Source organism: Geotrypetes seraphini, chromosome 5 (assembly GCF_902459505.1).
Source record: "Geotrypetes seraphini chromosome 5, aGeoSer1.1, whole genome shotgun sequence".
Classification (NCBI taxonomy): Eukaryota; Metazoa; Chordata; class Amphibia; order Gymnophiona; family Dermophiidae; genus Geotrypetes; species Geotrypetes seraphini.
Genome location: NC_047088.1, coordinates 84109083 through 84131394, shown reverse-complemented (window position 1 = coordinate 84131394; position 22312 = coordinate 84109083). Strand labels below are relative to the sequence as shown.

Below are 22312 nucleotides of genomic sequence, written 5' to 3'. Positions count from 1 at the left end.
AAAAGTAGTTAGCTTAGCAGGATTTGGATAATTTCCTAAAAGTCCATAAACCGTTATTAGGATGGATTTGGGAAAACCCACTGCTTATTTCTAGGATAAGTAGCATAAAATCTGTTTTACTCTTTTAGGATCTTGCCAGGTACTTGTGACCTGGATTGGCCACAGTTGGAAACAGGATACTGGACTTGATGGACCTGGTTTTTCTTCTGTCCTTTGCATCTAATGTTTGTATTCCACTGTCTTGATCTTGATCTCTCTTTTTCCTCCCCTTCCTTACATTCAGAATGGGGTCCTTTTTTTTCCAGATGCAAAATTTGGTAACCCTAGTGTTACCTTACCTTTGGAAGAGTAACTGTTAACATACAGTAAATGTTGTGCTTATACCTCAAATTTTCAAAGCATGCTTTAAATTATACATTTTGCCATGCTAACCCCTCTTCAGATAATCCTGGCTATTCTAAAGCCCTCTGATAGCCTCTTCCATCAACCTTCTCTTTTCCCTTCCTTCCAATCATCTCTTGTTTTCTTTCTAACTACACTCTAGCACCTGACACTTCTCTTTATTGGGTGTCCTAGATAACCGCAGCACAGATGTCTACATCACAGCTTACATTTTTAATTGCTTAAAATGACAACACTAAATCATGGCTTGTGTAGATGTAGGAATTTCTTGTAAGCACAGAATAAAACTCTTAAGACATGATAAACTCTCACTCTGCATAGTGTGTCATATTACGCTGAAAACGAGTTTGCTCAGGGCTTGAAGCCATTCCCTACGTACCTCTCTGGCAGCTTCTCCGAATTACTTTCTGACCTGCAGAATGGTCCAATCTGACAGCAGCCGACCTTCCTGTCTTCTCGAAGCTGCTCTCTGATTGGCCCCCGCTGTGGGTCAGAGAGCGGATCGGACAAGCTGGAAAAAACACACTGCATGTCAGGAATGATTATGGTTTGTCGCACGCACAGGTATAGTCCTTCAAGCACTATTAAAAAGGCAATTCTATAACAGGGCATACACAGTTATCTACCTCCTGCACACATGAATGCACCAATTAGGGGGTCGTACCTGTGTGTGGAGTGTGGGCAGGCCACAGACGTTGTAACTTACAGCCTACAATTTGTTACAGGCAATGCATGGCACGCTTAGGTATGCCAACTTATGCCAGCCATAGACCTGACGCAAGTAGTCATGCCTAAATGTAGGCGTGTCAATGCCAACTTTTATAAGTGAGCTATAAAAAGTGGCAAATCTATAATGGAATCTTGGTGGCGAGACGCCGTGATAGAATTGGGGCTCAATGTGCAGCATTAAGGCAACTAACTTGAGGAGCGCTTTTACTAAGGAAACATGCGCCTAACACAGCTTAAAATGGCGTACCTTGGGACACACTCTGGCATCCTGTGGTAATTGCTAAAGGCGAATGTGGTAACCATATACCAAAAATATTGTAGAGAGAGCAGGTTGGGATGAAGAATGGGCATTCATGTGCCAAACAGTTAAGGCCAGATTCTATAAAGGATGCCTACATCGGGCGCCACTAGCAATGCCTAACTGATATCGTTGCGCAACCCAAATTGGTTTAATTAGCTTAAATAGCATGATAATTGACTGCGCTGTTGAAGTTAATTGATAAATTTAGAAAAATAATAATAGTTAAGAGTTCTGCGCAGAACTCGGAACGACACCAAAGTTGAGGCGCTCTCCAACACCTAACAATGTCTACCTGCAAAGTAGGTGTGGTTAGGGGCAGAGAATAGGCGTGGCTGACTTAGGCGTCGCTAGGCATTCGAATTATGCACCGTAAATTAGGCCAAGTAAAACCTGGTCTATATATAAGGACATCTAGGTGGCATTCTATAAAGGCCACCTAGAGGCTGAGAAATGCACAGAGCAGCGCCTACAATGTAGGTGTGCCAAGGCGTCCTTTATGGAATCTGGCCCCCTAGTGCATTTATATTAGCCATGCTAACTAGTTAACACAGGAATATACCGCCTACACAATGGGTGGCAGCAAGAGCATAGACAGTAATTTTTTTAAAAGGCTGTGCACTAATGGCAACATTAACTTAGGCCAATAATTTTTTATTGTAATGTAAACCGGCCAGATATTTATTTGATGGTCGGTATATTAAAACCTAATAAACTTGAAACTTGAAACTTAATATAAAAAATAGAAAATCGGCCATTTAAGAGCTTCAGTAAAAATGTCTTAGCACACGGGAAAGGACCTCATACGGGTATGCTAAGGACACTTTTTACTGCAATTTAGTAAAAGGACCCCTTGAGGCGTTCAGTTATAGAATTGTCCCATAAATGCATAATAATCAGTGGGAAACATTTTTTGTTCACATTTAAAAAAAAAAAAAAAAGTATTAGAAATGATAGTTTTTGCTATACAATGAATAAAGAGGGACTGACAGTTTCATAGTGTGTAGGATTCTAAATGACTCTTGTGAGGGCTTATTGCCCTTCGAGTGTACATCGTTTTCTGCTTCAGGTTGCACATCATCCCTTGAGGTTAATACATTTCCTGCCAAAAGATTCAGAGGTAATCTCCACTTTAGCAATCTAATTGCAGGATGCATCTACAGCCCTAAATCACGGAGCGCGCATTATCTGAAATGTGGTTCTTATGCTGCTGGAAGCCATTGTAGTGAAATAATCAAAACTATAAAACTAAGTTGGGAGAAAGACAGTTATCGCAGTTTGCAATTTGTCATTCCACTGGGAAGTAAGCAGTCTCTCATCTCGCTGCAGCAGAGCAGGAAAGGTAAAGGTGTCTGTGGGGGAGAGGAATGGAGGCGTCTTTATCTCACCCACCGAGCACGGGGAAAGGGGAAGTCAAATCTTTTATTTTTCATCCCTGCTTTGAAAAAGATGCAAACTGCTCCCTGCAGGTTTTGAGTTCAGCTCAGTGTGAAAGGGTTTCTTTCACAGCAGTATAATGGTGTCCCCAAGGCGCCGTTTATCAGAGATTAAAAAATATATTTTCATGTTTTTTTTAATGCATAAACCAAATGTGTCTGGATACGAGTGTTGATGTTTTACCACTTTTCCTTTTCTCTCCTGGCTGGATAGGAGTAGTACAAGGTGGCATAGCAAACAGGCTGCTTTCTAAGTCTTGGAAAATCATGTTAAGTTTTACTTGGGACTAGATTATTTTTACAACACTGCTAACAAGCATGCCAGAAGAGCAAATCCTTTGCCTTCTGCTGGGTCCTTAGCTCTTTGGTTTTATCACCTAGTGGGTCTGGACTCTAGCACTTCCAAACCAGGCAATTACAGAACAGACATGGCATGTACAAACATCTAACAAAACACACATTGTCATTATTATAATAATTCAATGCGACCTGCTAATGCCTTTTCATCTCATCTAATCTGGGATTTATGAGTCGCACAATGCCTAAATCGGTCCAAGGCGACTTAGAGACAATTTAAGGAGATACAATTTAGTACAGTACAAGGATGTTACAGAAGATGCATTACAATACAATTGTCTCACTTCAGATTCCCCTTTGATCAGTCTGATCCAAACAATCTGTACTGGTGCATGATGGGAACACGGCAGTACCAATTCAGTTGAAAGTGTGTCAAGCAGTTAGCATTGTGAATTAGTGTGTGCTGTTAGGGGCTGATTCTGTATAGGATACCAGTCTAAGCGGATGCCTAAGAAGCAGCTAAGATTTGCACATCAATGTCCTATACAGAATTGCGTCTGTCCTAACAGACAGATGCCTAATCCTGTCTAATCCCCAAATTCTCAAACCAGTGCCCATGTTACCGGTGCCAGTTACAGAATCATACCTGCCTGATTGAGGGATCTCTTGCCATCAGCTGATCGTGGCAAGGGAATCTCTGATCAGCTGAGCCGGCAGGCCTCCCTGAAGCCACGGCTTCGGGGAGACCTGCTGGCTCAGCTGATCAGGGTGGAAATACCCCTGCCGTGAAACTGCGGAGCGACTGCGGCAGGGAACCTCCGATACGTAATGTGAAATTGGCAAGAGGGATGCCCACTTCCTTCTGCCACTGATACCCACCTCCAAAGCAGCAACACCCCCTCATAGCAGCCCAGGAGGGATGCCCACTCCCACTGACACCCCCCCAAGCAGCAACACCCCCTCATAGCAGCCCAGAAGGAGGGATGCCAGCCCCCCATCCAGAACCCCTGCCACCCCCCTGAAGCACACCACTATCCTATACAGAATCACATCTGCCCTAATGGACAGACACGTAATCTCACCTAACCCCTGATTCAGCCAATCCTAGTCTTAGAGTCACTCAGAGGTATAGAGTTCTTCAAGAAGAGAGTTGCGCCCTCTAGTGATGAACCAAAGTATATTTTTCAGTCGTTGCAACTTTATTAGTTCTGGTTACGCTCCAAGTTTGATTACAAAAGTAAATAAATAAATAAATAAATGTCTTTACAGTCTTTCAAACACTTGCATGAAAATACTTTGTTTTTTCTTTTTTCTTAACCAGAACTAATAAAGTTGCAACAACTGAAAAATATACTTTGGTTCATCACTAGAGGGCGCAACTTTTATTTGAACTCTAATATTTTTCTGACTTCCACTAATATTTAACTATTAGTACCCCAGTGACATTATAAAGAAATCCTAGTCTTAGGGCAAGCCCATTCCATCTCTAGGCATCTCCCTGCACCCAAGACAAACACCTACAGTGTAGGCGGCCTGCTTTGAGTGATTTCTTTGTTTTTTAATGTGTGTCCCTATTGGCTGCTAGATGGCGGTAGGATGCCTACTGCTGCCCACAATCGGGATGCCCGTTTATAGAATCAGCCTATTAGTGCATAGCTGCAGCGACAGTTGTTGCGCTAGCATGACACTTAAGAGCATATGCTAATTCACATACTATAACTGTGCATCTGCCGTTACTGCAACAAAAGTACCACTTAAACATGCAAGTGCCCTAAGTGTGTGTAAGTGGCAGTGTGTAACTATAAGGGAGGCATACTTGTGGGCAGAACATGGGTGGGACATAGGCGTGTCTCCCACTTATATCTATAACTCATAAAATACTGTGAGTGGCATGCACTGCTTGCCACACTTAGGTGTGTCTATTTATGCCTATAATAGACCTGATGTAAGTAGGCACCCTTACAATTACATATGACAATGCACTTACACTAGTATTCTATAGCAAAATTTGGGTGTCAGGAGGATGTCTTTATAGAATAAGTGCTCCCTGCAGTACATCAGTATAGGACTCTGGTGAGACCTCATTTAGAATACTGTGTACACTTCTGGAGACTGCACCTTCAAAAAGATATAAACAGGATGGAGTTGGTCCAGAGGAAGGCTATTAAAATGGTCAATGGTTTTTGTCATAATGTGTTTGGGGACAGACTTAAAGTTCTCAATATGTATACTTTGGAGGAAAGGCAGAACAAGGGAGGTATGATAGAGATGTTTAAATACCTACATGGCATAAATGCGCATGAGGCAAGTCTCTTTCATTTGAAATGAAGTTTCAAGTTTCAAGTTTTATTGAATTTGATAAATCGCCTATTTTGTACTAAGCGAGCAACAATTAAAAAAGAAATGCTGTACATAGCTTTAGAAGAGGTACATAAAAACTTCAGACAGACAATACAGACAAACTAGAGAAACAATGGGAAGGGGTAAAGTAGGTTAAAGTTACATATTGCGTTTCTCGGAGGAGAAGAAAGTGAAAATATGATAGAGGAAAAAACATTAGGGTTGGGGGTTTAGAAAGTTATATTGAGAGAAGTTAAGAATAAAAAGAAAGAGGGATTATTTAAAATTGCTGATTAAAAAATTAAAAATAATAATAAGTGAGAAGGTTTTAAATATTAAAAGAAGTTTTAAAAAGGAAAGTTTTTAGGTTAGATTTAAATAAGTTCAGGTCTTTGATTTCTCTAATGTATAAAGGAAGGGCATTCCAAGTAAGGGGAGCCATGACTGAGAATATGTCATGACGTCTGGTTCCGATGATCTTTAGGGAAGGTACAGTAAGTATTCCTAGATCAGTTGATCTTAATACTCGGGATGAGCTATATGGAATTAACAGTTGATCTATAAATAAGGGTTCATTATTGAATAGAGTTTTGAAAGTTAGAAGTGATATTTTATAGGTTATTCGTTGATTAATTGGGAGCCAGTGTGAGTCTATTAAAAAAGGTGTTACGTGGTCGTATTTTTTGCCACTATGAATGATTTTAACTGCAGTATTTTGTATTATTTGTAGACGTTTTTTTTCTTTTTGTGTAATGTTTAATAAGAGTGAATTACAATAGTCTAATTTGGACATGACCAAAGAGTGTATTAAGATATTCAATGATTTAGGTTCCAGAAATTTAGACATCGAGCGAATTAGGCGCAAGCGAAAAAAACAGCATTTTACCACATTGCTGATATGTTCGTGGTACGTGAATTTATCATCAATAGTGACTCCTAATAATTTTAGTGATGATACTATGTTAATTGGTAGGTTGCTTATTAGAAAAGGCGCTGACAGTGTTAATCCTTGCTTCGTTGGAAAAAATAAGGCTTTGGTTTTGGTGATGTTTAATGCTAATTTGTTTTGTGAGAGCCAATTTTTTATTTTTTCAAGTTTTTGATTAATTGCAAGTATTTCATTGATGTTTTCAGGATTAAATGAATGAACAAGCTGAATGTCGTCGGCATACGCATAAATGGTGAAACCAATAGATTGGCTCAAACTAAGTAAGGGTGAAAGAAAAACGTTGAATAGTAGTGGAGAAAGAATGGAGCCCTGTGGGATTCCATAATTATGAGAGAATAATTTAGAGTTTACATTGTTGAAATTTACAGTTGAAGAATGATCGGCTAAGAAGGAAGTGAACCATTGTAATGAAGTATTACAGACACCTATATTTTGTAGTCGGTCCAATAAAAGCGAGTGGTCAATAGTGTCGAAAGCAGCTGAGAGATCGAGGGAAAAAAGAATAACGGAATCATGGTGGTCAAGATGATAAATAATTTTAGTGGTCAGTCCTATTAAAGAATATTCAGTATTGTGGTTTTTTCTAAAACCAGTTTGATTGGGATGCAAAATGTTTGTAGATTCGACAAAATCTGAAAGTTGATTGAATACCACCCTTTCAGTAATTTTTGCTAAAAACGGAATGTTGGCGATACGGCGGTAATTGGTAGGGTCATCATGACTAATTTTACGATCCTTTATAATAGGAAGAATTACAGCTGATTTCCATGCCTTGGGTATGGTCCCAGTAAGGAGACTTTTTTTGACAAATGAAAGTATAAAGGGTCCAAAGCAGGCAAAGTATTTATTTAGTATTACTGGAGAGATAAATGCAAGGAAGTTTTTTTTCACCCAAAGGGTCGTGGACACTTGGAATGCGCTGCCGGAGGAAGTGATCAGGCAGAGTACGGTACAAGGATTCAAACAGGGATTGGACGGATTCCTGAGGGATAGGGGGATCGTGGGATACTGAGAGAGGTGCTGAGATGTAACACAGGTATAGAAAGCTAACCAGGGGTCGCGGCCTGCTCTGGTCGTGCATGTGCAAGACCGGAGGGTTAGGACTTCGATGGGAAGATAGAACTCAATGGGAAACCAAGGTGGCAAGGGGGCCCCTTCTGGTGACTCAGACAGGCCGTGACCTGTTCGGGCCGCCGCGGGAGCGGACTGCCGGGCAGGATGGACCTATGGTCTGACCCGGCGGAGGCACTGCTTATGTTCTTATGTTCTTATGTTCTCTGATGCTGAACTTTTTAAATTTGTTTTTTGGAGAATATGTTTAATATCTGTCAGTGTTGGTATGTTAAAATTTGAGCATTTGGCATAGGGAAGTATAAATTTGCTAAGTGTATCAGAATAATCGATGGCTTTGTTGGTGTCGAATTGCTCACGTATTTTTGAAATTTTATCACAAAAAGCATCAGCTAAATCTTGAGCTGAGAGAGTTGTTTTTTTTGTATCCTTTTGTGAATCAAGAGTGAAAGATTTCACAATCGAGAATAGTATTGAGGAGTTTTTAGCCGATTTAATTTTATTTGAATAAAAGGGTTTTTTTTTCAGTATTAATTTTGCTTTTATAAATGAAACTCACGAATGAAGGGGGCACTAACTTAGGACATAGGAGGGAGGGAATAGAAAGGGAGAATTGTTGGGCATGAGTGTGTAAGTGAAAGGGAAAGAGATGGTGCACATGGAGAAAGGAAAAAAGAGGAAAAGTGAGAAGAGAGAGAGGAGTGAGGTAGAGATGAATGGGGAATAGAAGGATCAGAGGGAGAAATGTTGGATATGGTGGTAGAGAGAGAAAAGAGGGACAGATTGAAGGAGATGCAAGGGGGAAGAACGTTGGACATAGTGATGGAAGGAGAGATGTAACATTGTGCTGGAGAGAGGTGAGAGAAGGATAAATGGGCATGGGAGTGGTGGGCAGTGAAACGGACAAGATTCGTTTCTAGGTCCCGAAATAACATTCTGTCATCTGGAGGCAATTCCCCTTAGAAAGAAATATAGATAGCCAGTTTTCTAAAGAGATTTTTGCCTGATTTATTATGAGTCTGCAAAACATTTATATATCTGTTACATATCAGTGGTAACCATCACAAGAAAAGGGGGATGGACAAGAGAGGGGAGGGGGTGCGTGAGCAGGATATGTACTTCATTGTTTAAATCTTAAAGGTGTTAAGAGCTGTGGGGGGTTGAGCCTTCATGTCTCAGACAACTAACCTAGTTAACATAAATTAAATGACCTCTTCCCAAACCATTAAGAGAGTAAGCACCCAACATTCTACATTTGATTACTTCCAGCATGGACAGAGACAGAAAACTTAAAATGTGTCCTTTCATAGACAGAGACAGAAAATCTATCCTTTCATTACAGGCAGTGGTGTAAAATGCTGTATATGATCCGGGGGATGAGAGAGAGAGAGAGAAATGTTGGATGTGGCAGTAGAGGGGGTGGGAGAGATGCACCATGGATTTCTCTCTCTCTCTCTTTCCCCACTCCCTTTGCAGCAAGGGAGGGAATGAGAGACAAATGGACAGTGAGAGAGAGAGGGAGACATGTTGGCAATAGGAGAGAGGAAGAAAAGTTGGACTCATGGAGGACAGAGAGAGATGTTGGTTGGGGAAGGGAACTGGGAGTTGGACTCATGTTGGACAGAGAGAGATGTTGGTTGGGGAAGGGAATGATGTCTAGAGGAGAGAAAGTGTGCAGTAGGCAGAAAGAAAGAAAACTGGATGCACAGTCAGAAGGAAGTGCAACCAGAGACTCATGAAATCACCAGACAACAAAGGTAGGAAAAATTATTTTATTTCCAATTTAGTGATGTGTCAGTTTTGAGAATTTTATCTGCTGTCTATATTTTCCACTATATTTGTCTATTTTGCTATAGTTGTTACTGAGGTGACATTGCATATTTTAAAGTCATCTGCCTTGACCTCTTTGAAAAAAAACCCCCCAAATATAAATAATTAACATTTTCTCTGCATACAGTGTGCTTTCTGTTTTTTCAAATTTTGTGGTTATCATTATTAATTAATAAGATTATATTGTGTGTATATGAAAAATGAATGGAAGAAATTGCATTACAATTAGTACTATTATTATGGGGATGGGGTCAGGGGCGGAGCTTGGGTGGGTCAGGGGCGGAGCTTGGGCAGGGGTTGGGTATTCGGTTGATATTTGTTAGACTTAGGGGGTACTTGGCTTGAAGAAGTTGAGAAACACTGTCCTAGAGGAAAAGACCACAAGCTGTTATTAAGGTAGACAAGCATATTGCAAACTGTGTGCCCTGGCAGATTCCAGGTGTGTTGCAAGATGCCGGCGAGGAGGAGGAGGAGGAGATGCACCGGCGCCGGCTGACAGCACATATAGGGTTAAATTCTATATATGGCACCCAAAGGGTTATTCTATAAGCTATGCTTAAAGTTGACATGGCTTATAGAAATGCAACTAAATTTAGGCATGGCCATTTGCATCAACATAAACATGGGGCATATGCCTGTACCTAAATATAGGCGTGGAAGTCCTAATTCTGTAATTACATGGGTTATTAATAGAAATGCCTCCAATTTGCCCATTTCTCACCCATTTCCACGTCCCCTTTTTTGACTTGCGCCTAAATTTACATGCGTAACACTTGATTGATTCTAATAAATGCTAATAGTTGCTTGCTAAAATGCTGGTCAGCAGCACTAATTAGCTTGTTATTCAATTAAATTGCACACACAATTCAGGAACGCAACCAAAATTGTGCACACAATTTTTTACATTTTTTACAGAATTAGGGGGATAATGAGTAAAAATTGTATGTCTATGCAAAAATAAACTGGTATAACATGCTCACGTGTGTTATTTTTCTAAGACATGATAATTGCAAAACTAATGCTTTTGTTTTTATGGGCTTTTCTTTTTAGGTTCTTGCAGGCATTATTAGTCCATAAAACCTGCAAAAATCCTAAAAGGACAAAAGCCTGAATGACGAATGCGTTAATTTTGCAATTAGTGCATTTTAGTAAAAATGCACCCGTTTAGCATGCCTACGTATATAGTAGGCAGCAGATATGCACTATCTGTAAAAATATATATAATGCACGTTATCCCCCCAATGCTATAAAAGGTGCTTAAAACTGCATGCCCAATTTGAATAACAAGCAATATTGTGATAATTGGGATCTTAACAAATGGTGCTAAAAATAATTAATTAAAATTTAAGCATGTAAACTTAATAATAATAATAACTTTATTTTTCTATACCGCCATAATCTTGCGACTTCTAGGTGGTTCACAGTGAAGAGAGCTGTGCAGGATCTATGTATAAATTTTGCACATGGTTCCAATAAGGTAGTGTGGCCATGCGAGAGTCATGGGCAGATCAGGGGCGTTCCTGAATTTGCATGCGCAGATATGGAATGGGGGGGGGGGGAGGATCCACGCCAATTTTAGGTGTGTGGATTTTCATCATGTTTTAGTTGGTATAGATGGTCATGCCTAAAGTTAGTTGCAGTTCCTGGCACTAAGCACTATTCTACAAATGATACCGAACTTTGAGACATAAAATATTGCTAAGCACTATTTTTTTCAGGACTGATTTTGTTCGGCATCATTTATAGAATCAAGAGTCACCTATATGAAAATACATTAACTGTCATACCACAACACCACCTACCGTCGAAGTAAATGTAGGGTTACCAGATTTTACTTATGTAAAATCCGGACCCATAGACCTGCCCCCAGGCGTACCCAGTTCCACCCAATCCTGCCCTGTTATGTCCACACCATGCCCCTAGCCCCGCCCCCTCATCGGTTTGATTGAGCTCATCGGTTGGGAGGGCATCCGCGCATGCCTCTCCAGATGCGGTGCCGGGTTTTGAAAAGCTATCAGGACATGCCCTCTAAAAAGAGGACATGTCCAGGTAAATCTGGACATTTGGTAACCCTAGGTAAATGCCTAATGCAGGGATAGGGAACTCCGGTCCTCGAGAGCAATATTCCAGTCAGGTTTTCAGGATTTCCCCAATGAATATGCATTGAAAGCAGTGCATGCAAAATAGATCTCATGCATATTCATTGGGGAAATCCTGAAAACCTGACCGGAATACAGCTCTCGAGGACCGGAGTTCCCTACCCCTGGCCTAGTGGATTCCCGAGGAAGTCATAGACTGATGGTTGTTGGCAGAGGGATATTGTGCTGGGGCTATGCTTTATGGGAGAGAAGGGCAAAGAAAAACCTGAAGTTTATGCAAATGAGGGCTCTTGGTACTTTCACCCCAGCTATTTTTAATTGAGCTAGAAGCCCAAAGAAACAAAGCTGTGGTATTCAAGTCCAATGGGCTTCAGTGCATTTACCACAGCAGCATCGTTATCACGGCTTTGTAATGTAAAAGGGACCCGAAGAGAAATTGTTGACTTCCTGCCTCTAGCTCCCACCAAAAGATTCCGACTCCTGAATAACACTGGTTGCCAATTCAAGGTAGAATTGAATACAAAATTTTGACGGTTATTCACCAAGCGATCTATGGGGTAGCACCATGATATCTAAAGCAAGTATTGAAACAATATATACCACCTAGAATGTTAAAATCTGAATCTGCCATGAAGCTATCAATAGAGGCGCTTGGTGAAACCCATTACAAGAAGACGCAAGCAACAGCCATTTCTGTGGCAGGTCCTCTAAAATAGAGGTCTGCACGGGAACGGGGATCGCGGGAATCCCCCCCTAACCCACAGGACTCCCACGGGGACCCTCCTCTAGCCCACGGGACTCCCACTGGGACCCCCTTCTAGCCAATGGGACTCCCACGGGGCTGGAAGGCTTTGGAAGAAGGGTTCGTCCATATAATATAATGGACACGTCAGCCTTAGTAAAAGAGGGGGGTTTATAAGTTAATTACCTGAACAGAAAACAAAAAAAGGGTTCCACCAAAGAGATTCTATAAGGAAAACAGCAGCGCAAACACAAAAGAAACTCTGGAATTGATGATGGAGGTAATTCCTTGCGAGGATGGGTGGGGACGGAGAGGATCCTGACGGGGATAGGTGGGGACGGAGAGGATCCTGGCGGGGACGGGTGGGGACAGAGAGGATCCTGGCGGGGACAGGCAGAGATGGGTGGGATTTCTGTCCCGTGCAACTCTCTACTCTAAAATGGAATGCTCTGCCAGGATGTTTGAGGCTATGTAGGATGTCTTTTAAGAAGCAATTAAAAACACCTCTGTTTGCGAGAGCTTTTTACTAGGTTAGATTTCAATAGTCTATTTTACTGAAGTTTTACTAGTTTTAGGATGCTAGATGACTGTGATGAGTTATGTTGTCTTGACTATGTGTGTTCACATGATTATGTATGTTCTCTTTGTAAACCGCTTAGGTTTTAAGCGGTGTAGAAATTTTTTAAAATAAATAATATTTCACATGGGTAGAAAAACAAGCATGAGGAAGTGATATGTTACATGAGAATAATAGGAAAAATCTGGGTAGAATCGAACTTACAAAGAGAAGAGATTTCTGCCAGAAAATATTAAAATGAATTCTGAAGTCACAAGGCATGAAAAACTAAGGCAGTTTATTATGATCAGACAATGCATAAATATGCCATGAGAACCATATGGTGGAATACACAAGAACAGCTAAAATTGATTTTCTGAGGTACAAACTGAAAAAGATCTGAACAGCAAATGAACAGCTATAAACATTAAAACCTGGAAAATGCACATTCTGACAAATAACTGGAACAGAACAAAGAGTACATAATAAAATAAAATTATTATTTATCTCGATGTCTATTTTTCTATCTATAAGTATGGCATGGAGGGGTAGCCTATTGGTTAGGGTACTGGGTTCCATTCCCACTGCAGCTCCTTGTGACCCTGTGCAAGTCACTTAACCCTCATTGCCACATGTAAAAAATAAATAGCTGCATATAATATGTAAACTACTTTGACTGAAACTACACACAGAAAGGCAGTAAATCAAGTGCCATCCCCCCTACTATAGATAAACAGAATAGATAGATATGTATTGCTTAAGATAAGGAAAGTAATATTTTCCTATAAAATGCAGTTGTGTTGTGTTTTTAAATTGTTAGGCACTATCATTTAATTTCTAACTTTTGAAGTCATCACATATTAATTATATAAGTCATTTATGTTATTAGCTTATTCTAATCACATTTTGAAAAGTTTTTGATTATAATCATATTGGTCTAGTATAGGGAAAACCCGGACAGGGCCTCTTACGAACTTTCCAGAACCCGGCAATTGTCCAGGTTTTGGAAAGCCCTAACAAGCTCCGGCCATGTCTGGAAGGCCTCTGAGCATGCGCGGATGACATCACACACATCTGCGCATGCTCGAGACTCTCCAGATGCGCCTGGAGCTTGTTGGGGAAGATGAGGCTTTGCGGGGGCAGGGCTTGAGACAGAACTGGGCAGGGCTGGAAGCAGAACAGGGCGGGGAAAGGGGCGGAATGGGGCAGGGCCATGGATAAGTTTTGCTCACTAAGGCTAGCCATGGTTTTTCTGTGGCATTAATGCTACTGAAAATTACCACTGACTGCTGCGAGGCTGTTTGGACAGTGTCAGGACAGTACAAAGTGGAGATACAACAGAACCTGGAGTTTATTTATTCATTTAAAATATTTATATCCCGTATTTCCAAAAATCTATGTGGGTTACAGAAAAAAATGCACAAACAATAAACAAACAAACACACCCTAATATTAAAATATTAAACACACCATCAAAATACACAACCTTACATGCTAAGAAAAAATAAATAATAATCAAATTCTTCAAAACATATAAATAAAAATTACAATAATGTCAAAAACCCATCACAGATTTACCCAGTTAGTGGCAATATTCAATCCACTTACCAGGTAACTAACTGGATGACTAATACCAGCCTGAATACCTCCAGGATCCTGATAAGCACTGGTGGCTGCTTCATAACCGGATACTCAGCACTAAATATCCTGGCATAAAAACCTGCGATGGTTAGCCACAGTGGGCTAAATATTGGGGGAATATATTTTATTTTAATACCACAGTTTTCACTTTATTCCTTTGATTTTTAATGGGGTGACAGTCAGTGTTCCCGCTAAGCTGCGCTGGCTAGCGCTCGCGCACAAAATATTACATCGCAGCGCAAAGTTTCTCTTCACAGCGCACACACGCGTCGGTAAGGTAAGGGGACGCATTGGGGGGATTGCACTTCCCCACAATTGCCATGCTTCGGTTCCTCTTCTTCCTTCCTTCCTCCCCCCCCCCCCCCGGGACCCTGCGGCACCATCAACTCTTACTCCCTCTAATGTCGGCCCTGCAGCTCCAGACTTCCTCGCACCTTCTCCCCTCCCCCTTTGGATCGCTATTATTTTAAATGTTATAGCCGCGGAGCTGTATCCATCAGTGGAGATGTCTAACCTCGGCCTGCCCCGGAACTCTTACTGCAACAGTGACTTCCTGTTCCTGCCTAGACAGGCGGCTGCTGCAGTAAGAGTTCCGGGGCAGGCCGAGGTTAGACATCTCCACTGATGGATACAGCTCCGCGGCTATAACATTTAAAATAATAGCGATCCAAAGGGGGAGGGGAGAAGGTGCGAGGAAGTCTGGAGCTGCAGGGCCGACATTAGAGGGAGTAAGAGTTGATGGTGCCGCAGGGTCCCGCGGGGGGGGGGGGGGGAGGAAGGAAGGAAGAAGAGGAACCGAAGCATGGCAATTGTGGGGAAGTGCAGAGCTGCAGGGAAGAGTGTTGCGGTACCCAGCTGGAGGGAGAAGGAAGATGAGGGAGGGAATTAAAGGAGATGCCAGGGCTTGGAGCGTAGGAGGAAGGTATGCCAGTCTAAGGGAAAAGGAAGGGGGAGATGTGAGAGCATGGAGGGGGAGCGAAAGATGGAAGAAAAGGAAAGGAGAGAGATGCCAGAGAATCAGGGAAGGGGAGATACCAGACTATGAGGAGAGGTGTGGGAGAGGGAAGGCGAGGAGAGAGATGCCAGACCAATGGGGTGAAAGGAGAGATGGAAGGGGGAGGCATACAGTTTCTGGAAGGGGCATAGAAGGAGAGAAGATGCCATATAGGGGAAGAGAGACGGCAGACAGTGGATGGAAGGAAGAGAGTTACAAGAAGATGAGGAAAGGAGAAACCACAGAAGACAAAGGTAGAAAAAAATTTATATTTATTTATTGCTTTAGGAGACATGTGTCACTGTTTCTGTGAAGCATTGTATGCAGAGTCCAGCTTCTTGCTGGTTCAATTTAACCTTTGTCTATGTATTTTTATTTTATCCCCCCTTTTACAAAACTGTGAAGCGTTTTTAGCACCAGCCTTGGTGGTAGCAGCTCTGATGCTCAGAATTTTATGAGCATCAGAGCTGTTACCTCCGTAGCTAAAATCCACACTACAGTTTTGTAAAAGAGGGAGGGGTTAGTTTGTGATTACATATTCCTTACTAGGCGAAGGTGTTTTCTGTGTTCTGTGTGTTCGAAAGACATGGTTTTCTGTTAGGATTGACGGTGTAGGATTGATCTGTGCTGGTCTGGCTTGTTTAGTTTTACAATGGGTGTATTGATGTACTGCTCACTGCAATATGTAAGATGCTGCCTTTTCCTAGGTACTCATGTGTGACGTGTGGTTTGTTACTAAAAATCATGTTTTTCTTACAGATGGGGGGGGGTGCCAAAAAATGATGGGCCCCGGATGTTACATATGCTAGGTACGCCACTGTATGTAAAGATACCAGAAAGCTGGCGTAGCAAAAACTTCTAAGTTTTGAGTATTTAACCCTCCCACAATCTCACGGGCACTCGTTTCAAGTTTATTGAGATTTTGATTTAAACGCAATATCAAATATTTTCAATGCGTATAACAAAAATAAATTTGGGGAAATAAATAAAACCATTTGAACCAGTGTTCCCGCTAAGCTGCGCTGGCGTGCGCTGGCGCACAAAATATTACATCGCAGCGCACACGTTTCTCGTCACAGCGCACGATCGGAAGAGGCGTACGGCAGATGGCAGGGCGGCGAGAGGAGAATCGGGCGAGTTGGCTCATAACTTGCTGGCGCCCGATATTTTTGGCTCACGGTGAAAAAAGTTTGCTCACAACACCCGCCCGCTTAGAGGGAACACTGGTGACAGTACCATGACCCTTCTTTTACAACTAGTCAAGTTTTCCTTATTTTGAGCTCTCCTCGCTCAACCGATGCAGCCATCATCGTAACAGTCTGGAACTAGTCCTTGCTGAGCAACAACCAGGACTCTCTCTTCCCGGGGAGTTGTAGACGTTGATTCTACATCATCGCCAAACCACCATCACCTCATAAGGCAGAACTGAACTCAAAACTGCTTCCACTAGAATGGCCACCGGGCTAACAAACTAGCCCAGAAAGGTATTTAGAGGCAAAAAACTTTTCCTTAGCGCTTTTAGGGTTCCTTTTACGAAGGTGCGCTAGCATTTTTAGCGCACGCACCGGATTAGCGCATGCTATAGTGCGCGCTAGCCGAAAAACTACCGCCTGCTCAAGAGGCGGTAGTGGCTAGCGGGGCGGCATTTTAGCATGCGCTATTCCGTGCATTAAGGCCCTAACGCACCTTCGTAAAAGGAGCCCTTAGTCATATCCCGCTGGACATTCTTCTGATGTAAGAACGACCACAAAGTCATCAATAGACGACAAGCCACACCAATTTATAGGGCTGTATGGTGGCGAGATAGAAAACATCTAAGGGCCCCTTTTACAAAGCCATGGTAGCGATTCTCCTGTGGCAAATACAGAAACCCATAGGAATTGAATGGGCTTCAGTGCATTTACAACGGGAGAATTGCTACCGCGGCTTTGTAATGCGAGCCTTAAGTAATTTAAGAAATTATAAAATGAATTAAGTCTAAGCAATTTCAGAAGTTACTAAAGACGTGTCTGTTTATGGAAATGTTTTGAGGCAAGGTAGTGTGTACAGCAAATTTGAATGATTACGGATGGGTGAGCCCAAAGTGGCATTGGACTATCCGTTGTTTTGCCATGTATTTTTGTGGCTGTTTGATGAGTTTTATGATGACCACGTATGCTTTATGGAATCTGCCTAGTTAATTGGCGGAATATAAATGTATAATTTTTAAAACAGCACAATGTTGTTGCTACTCAGTACTATTATAATCTAGCTCATGTCTTTTCTGTAGTAGAATAAGATAATTTACATTCAACTTGAGACACCTTGCATGCTAACTTGTAAGACGCATGCCAGATATTTGGACCTCAAAGAATTGAAGATACTGGCCAACACTGATATTAAGCCTGGAGGATAGCTACAGCAGCAAAATGCTGATCAGTAAGGCAAATAGTTGATTTCCCTTAGATATAACATGAGAGAAACCCCTCCACACGGCAGGTCTCTAGCCTTCTAAGATACAATCAGTAGCGCCTTCCGAGGAAGTTTAATATTTTGTGAACCATTTGCTTACCATGAAGAATTGCCCAAAACGACTTCCCAGTAATGGCATCCGCTGTCCATGAAGATGTTTGCAGCTGCACCATAGCAACCAGTACCACTAAACCGCTCTGGAGTGTGGCTCTTCTTCAGTGAGCTCTCCTCTTTTTCCATCTGCATCCCATCATTGGAGATCTTAAGCTTCTTGTGAGCCATTTTAGGGTCAAGTTTAAATGGCTGACCTGTGCAGGGAGCAAAGAGAAGAGGTGTTAAGGCAGTACGGTGGCTGCAGAACACAACTGCAAACCCAGAGGCGCTGGTTTCATCCTCCATCCACCACTAACCATACACAGTTTGGCAAGACCCTTAATCATCCTATGCTAAAGTTGAACAGGGCACTATAACCAGGTAAATTATTTTGGACAATTCTGTATGCTAGTAGTTCAATTAGAATTATTGTCATGGAAAACTCTTGATACCAAAATCCATTTTATCAGCATAAAAAGTGAGGGTGAACTTTGCAAATGCAATAATGTGGCTCCTTCGGATTCATGATAACCAAGGAAACAGCAACATATCCTTTTACATGACAAAAACAAAGCTGACTGGGAAAAAGGCAATTCTAGGCATTGATTGCAGTTCCTTCTCCTAATCTAGTTACTTACATTTGAGCAATGAATTGGGGCTCATACTCCAGAAAGCCCAAGAATACAATTCATAGAAATCCCAGTTATAATAATGTCTGTGTGCGATTGGGGCGTACAGACTATACAACTGGTATGGAAACAAACCTTAGAGCCGGGGTTCTACCCAGTCCTTCGGACATATCGATCCAGTCTTGTTTTCAAGATATCCAGAATGAATATGCAAGAGATAAATTTGCATGCACTGCCTCCACTGTATGTGAATTATATCTCATGCATTTCCATTGTGGGTATTCTGAAATCCTGACTGGTTTGGTATGTCCTGAGGACTGGTTTGAGAACCCCTGCCTTAGATCAAAGAAGGAATGTAAGTGAGGCTGCCAATCAGCTAATCTATGACTGATCTGGTTGTTTTTTGTTTGTTTTTTAAACAGAAAGCCAGTGGCCCACAGGACAAGAAACCAGTCAGTGTAAATACCAGTTTTCTGCTGACCATTTCAGAACTCGGGGGCGGCCTGTGCTGTATCTGTACTCCCCCATCTCCCTTTCTTGCCAGTTGAAGCATCTCAGGTACAAACCTATATCAGTCACAATAAAACTGAAAACACACATAGGACCTGCCTTTAGTACATACACACTGACAGTGATGCTGGTCCTATTCCTATAGATAGAGAAGGTCGGCACAGGAGGGGGTGGGACTGGCACTGTTGTCAGCATGTGTGCTTCAGTTTTAATGTGGCTCTTACAGGGTCAGACCCAGGGTGCTTCAGTTGGCAAGTGGGAGAGAGGCAGGGGCTGGAAGTCTCGGCAGCTATTTTCTTCACTGACAGAGCATAGGCAGGAGCGAGTAGGATCACTCCTTCCCCAGCACTGCCGCTAGACCACCAGGTGTCTTTCCTCTGGGTCCAGGAGAAGGTTGGTGGTGCCTGTTCAGGGAGGGAGGGGGAATGCTGCTTTTTCTTGTTGGGGGTGGGGGGTGCGCTGAAGGTATTTTTTTATTAACAATTATTAAAACCAAAGAAAAAAAAATATGTCCAATCATACAGATTTTTGATTAGTTGATTGGTTAGTCCAGATAATCGGCATTCTACTATATTTATTTAAAAATTTCTTATATACCGCAGGCACATCTAAAAATCTAAGCAGTTTACAACATATATACATAGAATTAAAACATACCACTCTTCAAGACATACAGTATTAAAAAACCTGAACAATGTCTAAAATTTCTGTTTTAATTCATAAAAATGCCTGAGAAAACAGATGTGTTTTTAAAAGTTTTCTAAATGAACTCAAGGGCTCAATCTTTCTCATGCGCCTCTGTGCATCTTTGTTGAGGTAAGGGGGAGGGGGCGTTGGAGGCAGGGAGGGGGCATTAGAGTTGGGGGGAGGTCACCTGGCAGTGGAAAGAATGTGCATCTCTCCTGGTGTGGGCGGTGCGTGTGGCTGAGCGGCAGCAGGTGTGTCTTGGCAGCGGGGAGAGTGGGCAACTCTCTCACTGTTGTGTTTAATGTGTTTTTTTCTGCGCAAGTGTCCATCGCTATCACCAGTGATGGGCACATGCAAATTTAGCAAATCTTTGTTGCTGTACGCCGACCTCATCTGCATGCACAATTTTAAAAAAATGTCTCACTTTTTTCAATTCGCTATCAAAACACTTGCATTAGCAGACCATCATTTTTTAACGCAATTTTTTGAGAATAACATAAGAAGTGCCATTTCCGGAACAGACCCTAGGTCCATCAAGTCCGGCAATCCGCACACGCGGAGGCCCCGCCAGGTGTACCCTGGCATAGTCTTAGTCCCCATATCACTCTAAGCTTCTCATAAGGAGATGTGCATCTAGCTTACCCTTACCCATGTCACTTTATGCCACTCATAAGGAGATGTACTTCTAACTTACCCTTAAATCCTAGAATGGTGGATTCCGCAATTACCTCTTCTGGGAGAGCATTCCAGGTGTCCACCACTCGTTGCGTGAAGCAGAACTTCCTGATATTTGTCCTGAACTTGTCCCCCCTTAGCTTCAGTCCATGTCCTCTTGTCCATGTCACATTGGACATTGTAAATTTTTTTTCCTGCTCTATTTTGTCGATTCCTTTCAGTATTTTGAAAGTCTCGATCATATCCCCTCGCAGTCTCCTTTTCTCAAGGGAGAACAATCCCAGTATCTTAAGTTGTTCCTCGTATTCCAAGTTCTCCATGCCCTTTATTAGCTTTATTGCTCATCTCTGCACTCTCTCGAGCATTTTTATATCCTTCTTTAGGTATGGAGATCAATGTTGGATGCAGTATTCCAAGTGTGGTCAGACCATCGCTCTAAAAAGCGGCATTATTACTTTCTCCGATCTACTCGTGACTCCCTTCTTTATCATGCCTAGCATTCTATTTGTGTTCTTCGCTACCGCCACGCATTGCGCCAACGGCTTCAGGGTCCTATCGATTAATACGCCCAGGTCCTTTTCCTGTTCGGTTTTTCCCAGATTTGCACCTGACATACTATACTTGTGTTCCTTATTTTTTCTGCCTAAGTGCATCACTTTGCATTTTTCCACATTAAACTTCATCTGCCATTTATCTGCCCATTTCTCCAGTCGGCTCAAGTCGCTCTGGAGTTCCTCACTGTCCTTATGCGATTTGATTGCCCGGCATAGCTTTGTGTCATCTGCAAACTTGATGATCTCACTGAATGTTCCATCCTATAGGTCGTTGAAAAAAATATTAAATAAGATAGGCCCAAGTACCGAGCCCTGGGGCACACCGCTTGTCACATTCTCCCAGTCTGAGAACTTCCCATTTATGCCCACTCTCTGCCTTCTGTTCTCCAGCCATTTGCCTATCCATCTTAGTATATCTCCTTCTATTCCATGGCCTTGCAATTTCCTGAGGAGTCTTACATGTGGAACCTTGTCGAACGCTTTCTGAAAATCCAAGTAAATAATATCTACCGGTTCTCCATTATCAATTTGTCTGTTCACTGTCTCAAAAAATTGAAGTGGGTTCATCAAACATGACTTCCTTTTCCTGAATCCATGCTGGCTGGCTCTCATCAGGTCGTGTGTGTCTAAGGGCTGGGTTATGCTATCCTTGATCAGCGCCTCAACCATCTTCCCAGGGACCGACGTGAGACTCACAGGTCTATAGTTGCCCGGTACTCTTCTTGATCCTTTTTTAAATATCGGCGTGATGTTTGCTATTTTCCAGTTGTCTGGTATCTGTCCTGTTTTGATTGACAGGTTGGCAAGTTTTTGCAATAGTTCTCCGATTTCCACTTTTAGCTCTTTCAAGACTCTCTGATGAATTCCGTCCGGTCCAGGAGATTTGTCACTTTTGAGTTTGTCAATCTGGCGGTAAATCTGGTCCAAGTCCACTTCTACTGTGGTAAGGTTGTCCTCTGGTTATTCCTTTGAACATTTTCACTGCTTCTGGAATTGTAAAGACAGACGCAAAGAAGGAATTTAGTCTGTCTGCGATTTGTTTGTCTTCCTTGATGTACCCTTTCCTTCCCTGGTCGTCCAGCGGTCCCACTGCCTCTTTTGCGGGTTTTCCCCCCTTTCACGTACCTGAAGAAGGGCTTGAAGTTTTTGGCCTCCTGCGCTATTTTCTCCTTATAGTCCTTTTTGGCATCCCTCACCGCCCTGTGACACTTCTTATGATCATCCTTGTGTTTGTTCCAAGTTTTGGTTGTTTTTGTGTGTTTCCATGCTTTAAAGGAGTCCTTCTTTTCTTTTATGGCTTCCTTCACCTCTTTAGTAAGCCACGCCGGC

The 22312-nt window shown here is 42.2% G+C and overlaps 1 protein-coding gene across 10 annotated transcripts in view; it reads right to left on the bottom strand.

Moving 5' to 3' along the window:
• Positions 1-22312, bottom strand: part of LOC117360819 (probable E3 ubiquitin-protein ligase MID2) — a 651807-nt gene that overhangs the window by 21371 nt on the left and 608124 nt on the right. For 8 of the 10 annotated variants that reach the window (XM_033945263.1, XM_033945261.1, XM_033945268.1 and 5 more), the window contains 2 exons: positions 17936-18143; positions 782-913 (listed from right to left, as the gene is read on the bottom strand). In XM_033945263.1, coding sequence (XP_033801154.1) covers positions 782-913; positions 17936-18143 — 340 coding nt within the window. The remainder of the gene's footprint in view (positions 1-781; positions 914-17935; positions 18144-22312) is intronic. The other 2 variants (XM_033945267.1, XM_033945270.1) reach the window with 1 other exon arrangement.